This window comes from Charadrius vociferus, unplaced genomic scaffold, assembly GCF_000708025.1.
Source record: "Charadrius vociferus isolate BGI_N301 unplaced genomic scaffold, ASM70802v2 scaffold259, whole genome shotgun sequence".
Lineage (NCBI taxonomy): Eukaryota > Metazoa > Chordata > Aves > Charadriiformes > Charadriidae > Charadrius > Charadrius vociferus.
In genome coordinates, this window is record NW_009661368.1 from 7,350,898 (window position 1) to 7,362,519 (window position 11,622).

An 11,622-nucleotide genomic window follows, 5' to 3' on the forward strand; every position below is an offset into this window, starting at 1 on the left:
CCCCCCTTAATATTCTGGTTTGTAGAATTAGGTATGTTTATTATATTTTTTTTTTTTTTTAATCCCTGAAGGATGCAAGTGATTTTTTTTTTCTTTTAGGAATGCACAAAGCTACTCATAGCTGGCTTTTGTATGTTGTTTATAGTTATCAGAGATGATACTACTATGACTTAGATTTGTTAAACATGGTGTGAAGCTTCCTAGCGTTCATCAGAAGTCTGCTTATCCAGAAATGTATCTTGTTAATGCTAGTGTATATTTTGTCAAGTTAAAACTATTTCTTATCCTAAACGATGGCAAAGAATTTTAACAGCTTGTTTAGAAAACGCTGATCTGCGCATATAAAATGTAGCGATCTGTGGAAAGGGTTGAGCATTTCACTACCAGCATTAAATGCTGCAGCTGCCTGCACATCTAATGTGTATCAGCAATTATTTGGTCACTTCAGAATCATCTTTCATTTTTTTTAAAGGGTGAATCAGATGACTCCATTCTGCGCCTGGCAAAAAATGACGGAATTGTTTCCAAGTACGTATGTTTATCTTATCCTCTAACTCTTGCAGGGGTAACATGCATATCCAAATCCAACGTTTAGGTTGAAAATGTATACGCTGTATTTATAGGGTGGTTAAAAATATTTACTTGAACTGTTAAAGCAAACTAGTTTGTAACAAGGTTTGTTTCATTTTGTTTTAGGAACTTCTAACTGAAGAAACTCCAGTATGGAACATCTGACGTAAAATAAACAGTTCAAACCCATTTGGTCCTGTGTCTTTTGTTAAAGTCCTAAAAATTGCTGGATTTTTTTTGAGTAGTCTTAGAAGACTTACAAGGTGTGTCTTCAAAAGATACACAGATTCTGGATTATGAATTCTTAAAACAAATCAGGTTGTAAAGCAGTGTCAGAGTTGAAAATCGGGAATTTCCGCTTCGCTCTTTGTCACTATCATCGTCCTTTTCCACATTTAGTAAGTTTTGTAATGTAGCTCAACTCCTCTTTTGATCTGTAATGGAACATTTTGCAATGTGGCAATCTAATTCAGCTTGCTGCTTTTTCACTGGGAAAACTAAGAGGATTCTTGCAGTTACGATATCAAAGCTTAATGATTTTTCTGCTGATAGAGGCTCGTAATATTCTGCCATTGACACACATTCTTTAAGCAAATTATTAAAACTGGAATTCATGGAAAACCATCTTAGCAGAATTACTTCTTGGCACGCTAGCAGATTGATTGCCACGTGCAAGAGACTCTTGAAGTTTTACTTTTTTTACTCTTATATAAGACCCTGATGTAAAAAAGCAGAGAAATAATTTAAGGAAAAATAAATCTGAATATTTGGCAATATTTCAATAAATTACTTAATAGCCCTTTAATGGCTAGATAGACTTTCTGCCTGCTGATGTGGGTTGGTTTTTTTTACTTATCTTACTAGTGGAACCAAGGGAGGATGCTAGCACACACACACACAGGTTTTCTAGTTTGAAAGAGTTGCTTCAAGTTTTTGCCTGTTGTGCTTCAGGTGTTTAGTTTGAATTTGAACCGGTTGGTTTGAAAATGTAAAGCTTCCGAAGCAGCTAGTGTGAAAGACAAGTATTTGTTGGTTTGCACTACGCCGATACTGAAACTACGAGCTTTGCCGAGTTACTGCCAGGCATTAACTTCAGATACAGCTAGTATCTTAGAAGTAAGGTTGGTTATCCTGCAGGGCTGAGATCATTGATGGACTCTCAAGCTGAAATGTTTTAAAAAAAAAAAAAAAAGTCTACAATCACAATCATCCTGACCTCGCAGTACCATATTCTGACACCTCTGAACTTGCTTCTGCTTTGTGTGCCAAACCATGCCAGAAATGCATTGTTTCATGGCCTTTTTTTTTTTTGGTCTTTTTTCATCAGCTCTTCACGTTCCGCTTTGGTGTTGCATTTGGGAAGTGCGATGCTTAAGGTGCTGTAGCTGTACTAATGAACCTTTGGGATCTCCTGTGTCATTCTCCTGGGCCGCGGTGCTTGTGACAGTATTATGACTTTGTTATGTCTTAACAGCATTAAGCACTGTATTAAAATGCAAAAGCTCTCCACAATCTTTTTTTCCTATACTGTCTGCAGAAATTGAGACTCAGAATTGTGCTAAGACGGAAGCAACTGCTGGCACTAAGGTATGGGTATGAGAAAGGAGAAAGAAAAGCGTTCAGATGCTTTATACTTTAGTGTCTTAAAATCAATAGTACCTCTATCGGGAAAAGGGATTTCTGATTTTCTGTGGCTATAATTACAGAAGGACTTAAACCACTATGTCATTTCTCGTGATATAAAGTCTCTTTGATGTTTGTTTTCCAGGAGGGATACAAGAAACGACTATATCCTTTTTTCCAGGTGCTGCTTTTGTGTTGGTAGATTTGTTTGCAGGCAGTAGATTTATTTGTCAGTTGGTGCTTATCATTTAAAATAGAATGTGATACGTGGTTTTGGTAGTTTTAAAATATGCCAGTGTGATATGACTGGTAGTGAAAACTTCCATTGTCAGCTGCATTTTTCTACTATTATTTCATAATATCTACACCTACACACAGGCTGTCCTTCAGGTCATGCGTTCTCAAGAATTACTGAGGGAGGTCGTATCCAGATTATACCATGTTCGCTCCTGTGTGATCATCTCTAGGACGATGTTTGCAGTTGTCCTTACTCAAATCTCTGCATAGACCCTCTCTCAAAGTTCTCTCAAGTGGTAGAAACTGTTTCAGTGATGCTTTCCTGTTTATGCTGTAAGCTGTCTCTGCGTTGAGCTGGTTACCATGTGCCTTATTTCTGACTTGTTTGCTGTGGATGCACGTGGGTGTGGGAAACTTAAGCCTCAGACTTTTCTCTGGAGAGGCTGGAATGCTGTCGCCTCTGAACGAAGAAGGAGGATGGCTGAACTACCCAAGTGCAGTATCTTTCTCCTTACCTGTGGTTTTTTTACTTCTCAGACATGTCAAAATGCAGTGTATTTCTTTGGAAGGTTCTGTTTGGCACTGTGGATACCTGTTGAATCCAAGCGTAGCACATCAGGCTGCGTTAACGTGCAGTTGCGGTGCGGTGTGTTTTTTTTAATTTGAATCAGTTGTTTGGTTTTTTTAAACCAAAAAGTGAATTAGGATTCCAGTTGCAAGCCGCTGTATGGATATAATGAAGTACGTAACTAAACCTTTGTTTCGGGAGCAATTTCAGCAGAGAAATCTGAAATCAACAGGCCGTTATTAGCTCTTTTTAGCAGAGCTGTAAACTGAAATATCTTTGGTTGCATGTTCCGTCTTTCTACTGATAATGCTTGAATTTATTAGTCCTCCTCCATGCTGGTAGAAGTTTTAAAAGATAAACTCCTGGATGTTTCACGTAAGGGAGAACTCAGCTAAAAAGACCAAAAAAAAAAGGCTTCATGTTGAATTCATGTTGAAGTTAATAATACTGCAGCGAAAGAGAGACACCTTTTAAATACCACAAGCAGGAAAAAGAAAAATTAACCCACGCTTTATTTTTGAGCTATTTTCTTCTGACATCGAAGTCAACCATGAAAGATGCATTAAAAAAGAAAAGGCGGGGGTTGCGGGGACTGTTAGTTGTGATTGTCCTGGAAATAATTCATTTTTCCAGCAGATAAATCTCTGAAAACACTTTCTGGAAAGACAAATAGAGTCTGCAAACTGGAGAGATTTCTGCTTGGCTTATGTCCAATCCTCATTACTTTCCTTTGTACACAGTAAAAGGAGATAAGTTTTAATTGGACTTGATGTTTCTTTCTGACATATCTTAAATTAGCTGCTTCTGCCTTGGCGTTAGGTTAGAACTTTAAATAAAACCAGTAACTGTTTACTGCTGATAAATGCCTAGTTTACCAAAGAGTTTAAATATTGTTGACTTGCTTCTAATCCCCTGGGACTCTGTTCATCCATGTGGATTTCAGTGGAATTCCTCTGTAAGGCAAAGCGAACTGACAGCTTAAAAGTTCACGATGAATTTGAGGTCTCTCAGATGTCTTTTTAAGCAACCGAACTCCATTAGCGTACAGCTATACCAAATTTGCACTTCTGTATTGATTAAGTATTTAAGAATTATGTTGTAATTCAAAACTTTCTTTGCTTTGTAACACTGATTGTTGCCATTTGTTTTTCAGAATTTTTAAAAAATAGAAGCAAACTACTTTTTCATTAATTTCTTGTCAAAATAAGCTTAGGAAATGTCACGGTGCCATATCCTAAAACCCAGTTCGATGGGAGATGGATTAGTGCTGCGCTAAAGGCTTCCTGAAGTTCACACCATCTTCACCAGCGGGACTGCATAGCACAGGAGGTCTTAACAAAAATTCCTGCAGAATCCTAACAAGGGAGGACATGTGTCCCTTTAAAAATCAATTTTGAGTTGCATTTTCTAGTATTGTGATGTAAAATGTTCTTTGTTTTCCTGGGACAGGAATAGTTCAGATCTTCCAGAGCCATGAAAGGGAATGAACTGTACTTGTACTGTACAAGATGGACAGAGTTGCCCTTACATGGTTACATTGCACCAAGTCGTGAAATTCTTTTCTGTTACTTACGAGGACTTGGCAGTGGCATCCTAAAGCCATCTGATTTAACTGGGGCTATTTTAGTGTCTTTGGCCAAAATTTTGCTCCTCAGGCAGAGCCTGTCTACTTAAAACACCTTGTTTGTTGGTAGGAGCGTGTAGATGTCTTAATGCTGATTTGGTTTCTTTTAAGCCTCGACATTCTTTTAATGAATTACACGGTGTTGCAGAGCTGCTTTAGTCGACCTCAGCCGTAAGTACGGTGTGACCAGAGGCCCGGGGTTAGGTGGCCGCTGCATCTCCTGTGGCTGGGGGCACGCCATGGGCAGCTCTGATAACGTCACCCTTGCCAGGTGCCGAGCGGGCAGCAGGCTGGTGGGGCTGGGAGAGGACAAGAGGCAACGTGCTTCGCCGCCATCGCTTGTGCTTTACTGCCGAAAGGAGCGCTGTGACTCAGAGGAGGAATATAAAGGGCCAAGAGCGTCTCTTGCCTTCACGCGTGTCCATCACTGCCGCGCTCTGCTCCCCGGCTCCGGCTGCCGAGGAGCGTGCGGAGCGGGGGTTGTCCCAGCAGCGCTCCCGTCAGTGAGGAAGCTGGGACGGCTTGCGAGGGACGCCGTTTCTTTTCCCAAAGCGTTCTGTGATGCCGGAGGCTGCTGGAAGCCTACCTAGCGCACTCAGCTACGCTGTTAGGCTGCATTTGGCAGCGATTTTGTTTTTCAGTTGGATGTTGGGGAGGGCTTTCAACCCCCACCTCCTGTTTTGTTCGGTGGCTGTCGCTCTGTGATGCACAGATAAAAACACCTCTGCTGCAAATATTGCTTTGAATAAACTAAGGGAGCTTTTGGTTTGATTGATTCATTGATGACAGTTTGCACTGAGGCGTCCCAGGGGAGACGGCTTCCCCAGATGTATATAGGACTAATGAGTCATGGCAAAAAACATACAAAACTAATTAGGCATTTATTTTTTTTCCTGCTGGAAAGTATGCTATTGTTTAATATTGGGCGGGAGTTCTCCTTGGCTAAATCCTCAATAGGAACTGCAGGTACTGAGATTTTAAGAATTAATAGCTATTAATAAGGTCAATGTGGGATTTTTTAATGTATTATGATGGAAAAAAGCTATTAACATCTCCCGTGTCCCATGGCAGGTTGAGCGTGGCTGACTGCCGGGCGCCCACCCAGCCGCTCCCCCTCCTCCACGGGATGTAAAATGAGGTGGAAAAGCTCATGAGTGAAGGCAAGGAGATCACTTATTAATTACCACGGTGGCCGCAACAGGAAGAATAATTTATTACCTATTTAAATGGAGTTGCATGGTGAGAAGCAAAGATTTAAACACCTTCCCCCCCGCCCCACATCCTTTTTCCCGTCCCTGGCCCCCAGAGCTCCCTGTCCCTGCGCTCACAGGGTTGTCCCTCACAATTATTATTTTATTTTTTTTTTACCTCACCCATTTTGCCCATTCTCACACAGGTTTTCCCAGCGTGGCTGAGGAGCTCCGCTCTGCCCTGTGGCGGGGTGGCCAGAATGGGCCGTGTCTGGCGTGAGGTGTCCCTGCTTCTCCTCACTGAGCCCCTCCTGCCACCGCCCGGGCACCCGTCCCCGGCACAACCCCCGTCCCGGTCAAAAGGTAGGTAAAATAAAACCCCTTTGGTGCTACGAGTGGTGATGGGTTTCAGCAACGCCTCAATTTTGTGTTGCGCTTCTCCCGCAGCAGATCTCCCCTGGCTTTATGGGAACATACGGATGTTTATCCGTGTTTTGCACCTGGGAGAGCGATGGCGGTCCGAAAGTGAGGTATGGCCATCGGTCAGACGTCTGATAGTGCCGGGGTTAAAACGCAGCTCTTGGGAGCCCCAGAGCTGTACGTGTATTATCTGTTGACCCATGGCAGATGTTCTTGCGAGAGGACGGCGCTTGCGCAGGGAGGCCGGGCTGGCGGCCATCGGCTGGGGTTACTGCAGGGACGGGAGCCAAAGTCACGCTTCACCTTTTGAGGAGCCGATGGTCAGCTGTGCGCGAGGACATGCCGTCTACATCAAAATCAAGCTGTTGCTTATCTGGCTTTAAATGCAATAATCTTTCCACTGCTTTCAGAGGGCGCCGGAGTCCTGAGGAGCACCTCGATCCATCTGTTGATGACTACCGAAAGGTTGCCGTCCTGATGTGAAGTTACTCGGACTGTCGCCCGCTCCCGTGGGTCGCAGCGCCCGTCGGGTAAGTCAGGTTGACCAAAAATGCTGAGATACTGTGTGTTTTATTTCACAAGACAGCGTTTTTATAAAGCGTTCAGCACAACTCTATATGGGCTGCTCATTGAGCTGGGAAATGTGATAGTTCACGCTCCAGGCAAAGTGTTTCCGATGTCTGAGGCTGAATAAAAATAGCACTTCAGAATAAACTGGGTAGTGCGCTGGGGAGGTGGCAGAGATGGTTACTTGCAGCGTGTCCCTGGTTCATTCAGTCCTTTCCCCTACAAGAGCTGGAAAGGCTGGGGATTTAATTCTGCCTTTGACTAGTTTGAGGCTAAAAGAAAGGGATTTACGCGCCCGTTTCTGTTGTGGCCAATGACGCCGTGCTGGCTGCGAACTCCCTCTGCGTTCCTGGGAAAACGGGGTCACTTGTGCCGGATCCCTCAGCCCAGCGCTGGAGCCGGATCTGTGGCTGTGCAGCCCACAAGCCAGCCGCACTGAGGAAACAACGACCTTAAAAAGTCGCCACTGCCATTAAGTTCTGTGTCTGCTGCTGGTGTCACTTTTGCTGCTGTCTTCTGTCCGCGCTCGAGTGCCCGGAACCATCATCGCAGAGTTCTGCACGTTGGCTGGTCATCTCAAACCCGGCGGAGTTTCCAGGCAGGCTGACCAAAATCTGAGGATCTAAGACTGCCTGTACCCAAAAATAAGTAAATAAAAGGAAGCTAATCCCAGATGGTGCTGATTAAAACATGAACTACGAAAGGCAGATTAAGGAAGCAGCTTTCAGGCTGCAATGTATATTACCTGAGAGGGAGCTTGATCATTGTAGCACAGAGCTCATATTTCTGGAAATATCTTGCAAATATCTTGAAATATCTTGAAATACTGGCACATCCCGAGACAGCGCTGCCTTTGGAGAGCCGGCATCCTCCTGCAGAAGATAACGGTGCTGAGCTTTGGGTCTTTTGATCACAGAGGGAATTGATCTTTCAGCAGTCGCCTTCTTGCCGCGTGAGACGAGTGTGACCACGCTAGGCACAAACCCTTTCAGGGTAAAGGGAGGCGATTTTATAAGATTTTTCTGACCTTCTCCCAAATGCTGCGCTCGTCTAGGGAAGGGGAGGCTTTGCAGGCGTGGGGCAGGTGGCAGCGTACCCGCCTGCCAGTGACACTGCGGCCAGCGTTCGCTTCTGATCTTGGCTGATATCAGACCTTGTCTGGTCTGAAGGCCTCAGACGCAGTTTTTTTAGTTTTCCAAAATGTAGCCTTTGTCACACATCTCCGTGGATTTTCCTTTTCCAAGCTGGTTTGAGACTATCCTGACAGCAGAGTTAATCCTCGCCTCAGCTGGAACCAGTGCTGACTCACTGCTGTAAGTCTTAATTCCCAGAAAACTTAAAATATTCAGGGAAGTCTCATGCACATATATGTATAACAGCTTTCCATGCGGTTATGTAAAAATCTCAAACTATGACACTGCACCAGGTGTCTTGTGGCTCATTGTTCTGTTACTCAACTGTCATTGATTTCAGTGCCTTTAAAAAAAAAAAAAAAAATGCTGTTGGTTTCTGCCGAGCGGAGGGCTGTTCCTGGCGTGCTTCCTGTAGAGTGTGCATCACGGGCATTCAGAAAAACTAGAGCACTGGGGCCATGGCTCAGGAGACCTAGTTTCTACTTCTGACAGCGACGTTGGCTTTGGGCAAGACCTGTTGACTGCCACATCCTATACTAGAATTTACCCATCTCCAAAATTGATGTGACAAAACAAGTAGGAAGCTTTGAATCCGGAAAAGGCAGTGGCACAGTTCTTTAAATAACTGTTACACAAGGAATATATAGCTTAAAACTCGTAACGTAAACTCGGTAGAGTTGAGCCAGAGGCAGGTGTCCTAATTTACTATTTTAACCCCTGGGTTTATCCTCTATTCAGCAGGGAAATTTTACACCTCCAATTTTCTGGGCATGCAAATAAAATACTCCAGGTATCTTTTTTTTTTTCCTTTTTGATTCCAGTACCATTTATGGGGATAGGACCGTTTAAGTGGGGGTTTTTTTCTTCCTTTTGGAGGTGGCTAACGAGAGGGAGGGCCATATCAAAGTTGACTGCTGGAAAGAGTGACTCTGAATTACAGCGCTCTGCAGTTTGAGATAATGCCTCTGGTATTTGGGGACTCCAAAACGCAGAAGGCAATGCTCGTGGGGAGCCTGTTCCCAGTCACCCGTGTCTTGTATCAGTAGCTGGGGCCCAGGAGTCACGAATGGCACAAAGGACCCGTCGTTGTACAATCTACTGCTGCTCCGAGGCACGCAGTTGTAGCTGCGATGTTTGCTCCTACTGCTCTGGCCTGCTCGAAAGACTTCTTGGATCTCTGAGGTCAGTGGAGCCTTTAATGCAAATTTGCAGGATACCATCAGACTTAGATTCCCATCTTCATGAATTTGCAAAAGACAAAGCTACACCGAACGCTCTCCAGACGTGCTCAGAGCTGGGAACAGAACAAACCATGAGAAATTCCAGCAAAGGGGGTGGGGCAACTGATTCTAGCTCCAGATAATAGTTGTTATCAGAGACGCTCATAAATCCACCCAATTTAAACAGAGTGTCAGGCAGCATCCCGTTCTGCATCGTGTGTCGCCTCAAGGGATCTAAAGCTGCTTGTTCTGATCAACGACTTCCATTCTATCTTTCAGGTTCCCAAAAGTCACTACTTCCTGGAAAATTTTTGTGGGGGTGCTAGTTCTGAGTGTGTGGCCTTAGGGAGAAGGGGCAGAACATGTTACTCTCCCAATAAACAGCCCCAAATTACTCTTCGGCTGTCACTCGGGCGGCTGGAAAATGCCCTAATGAGTAAAACAACATATATTGGCAAAATCAACATGCCAGAAGTGTGGAGGTTGCTTAAATGTTGACTTTGGGATCTGATTTTCAAATCCAACGAGTCTGTTGGAATACAAAAAGTCTTCATTAGGACACAGCTCCAGTGTCTCTTCTGGGAGTTGTAATTCGCCACCCAGTGGCCCCGTGCTCCTTGAGGCATGAACACGCTGATAGCAACACCTCGGCTGTGTCACTGTCACCCTGCTGGTGTCATCGCCGCAGGGGCAGAGCTACCCTGCGCCTTGGCAGATGAAGAGTACTTGAGGAGAAGGACCTGAGACCACACCATGGTTATCCATGTATCTTAACTCTGGTTTTGCCTCAAGCTTTTATTTTGAGGTACTATGGCTTAACAAAACCGAGTCATTTTCTTCTTTGGGAGAAAATTTACATATACTGTTTGGAAAAATCCCTACGTCTTTGTTATGGAAACTGTGGATTTGCTGTTAAAGAGCGATGTAGATGTGGGAAGATGAGCATCCCTGGCAAGCAGCTGGTCCCAAGTACACTTAGGCTGACTCACATGTGCTCCAAGTGATTTCTCAATAACTCCTTCCTGCTACATGGAGGGAAAAAAAAAAAAATATTTGTATTGCGGTCAGCCATCTCCTTTAAGGATGTGCCACAACAATTATTAGGAGCGAGAGGGAGTCACGACCTCGCTATCATTCTAGCAACTCTATTAGGGGAAAATCTGTGGATTTATTTCAGCCACATTTTGTCTCTTCCAGCAAATACTTCTGTAGTTTCCAATACACCAAATAGAGCATAAGGGGATTTTGCCTCCACTGTCATGACTTTTAAATGACCTTGCTGAACAAGGACTAGATGATGAAGTGACCTCATAAAATGCTCTTTTAGGAAAACACCATGTCATACGCTGCTGGGATGAATTGTCCAGAGCAAGATGCTGGGAATAACTCTGATGTTTTGGATGAACCTGAAAAACAAGAGACTGGATTCACCCCACAAAGCGGAGGGAGAGGTATGAACCTGTGGGACTTGGTGTTGATCAAGCAGATGCCTCAGATCTCTACGGCAGCCCGCAGTGTGAGTGGGGGCACGGAGAGGGCAAAGTTGTTTCTTCTGCCGTACGAAAATGTTCGGCGTCTTGGCTACCTTCACAAGTGTGTGATATCACCTCCCTGACTTCTGGGTGAGGAAACTCAGGTCACAAAAGCTGTGTCCTTCTATATATCCAGGTAACTTCTAAGTAGGCTGTTTGTGCCGAAGTAGAATAGTAGCTGTGCGCTGAGACCCAGTGCTGTCACAGCTCTGGCACCAGGGGTGACACAGTGCAAAGTGGTATTCCCAAAGAGCAGCTCTGGGGAGCGGCGTTTAGGGGAAGAAATTGATAAAATGAGAAAATAGTGACACAATTTTTTTATTTTTTTTTTTACTATTGTAAAAAGTCATTGAAAGAAAGAAGCTGATGGAAGTGTTTTGTGTTTAGTGAAAGGTGAACACAGGTTGGGCAGCAAGCTCTTCTTACTGTCCTGAAACGAGCTGCTGACCTAAATGCTGAACCTGTGCTCTTGCTTTGAAAACCATCCCGATACAGCGTCACGCAGTGTGGAAGAGACAGTGCAGTCGTGCGCATTTCTTCCTGCACCGTTTGAAAGGCAGCGTGCTGGGTGAATGAGACGTTTCACAGCTGGATGGAGCCCTCTCTCATGGCCGAGAAGGGAGGGCACGTGGACCATAACAGGAAACGGGAGGTGAGATGTGAAGAGAGAGAGAGTGGCTCCGTACTTGGATAAAGAGCAGGGAAGCCACAAAACTGGAGCTGATGCCACCTGATCAAGGAGACCTGCTGAGCATCCGGAGTGGGTCTGTTGATGCCCCGTGCCTGGCCTGCCCCGCTTGTTAAGGAGAAATAAAGCAGGATAAATGCAGGAGCAATGGACACATCCAGGCAGGAGGAGCGGGTGGGGAAGGAGCGAGCAGCTGACGAGACTGAGAGGTGCTCCGTGGGCATGACTTGGGAGAAATTTCAAGGAAAGC

At 44.6% G+C, this 11,622-nt stretch overlaps 1 protein-coding gene across 1 annotated transcript in view; it reads left to right on the top strand.

The window, feature by feature from the left end:
• RPS21 (ribosomal protein S21) overlaps positions 1 to 735 on the top strand; it is a 3,555-nt gene extending 2,820 nt beyond the window's left edge. The window contains 3 exon segments of the mRNA XM_009893454.1: positions 473 to 512; positions 515 to 528; positions 697 to 735. Of these exon segments, the coding sequence (XP_009891756.1) occupies positions 473 to 512; positions 515 to 528; positions 697 to 735 (93 nt within the window).
• The last annotated feature ends 10,887 nt before the right edge of the window (positions 736 to 11,622 follow it).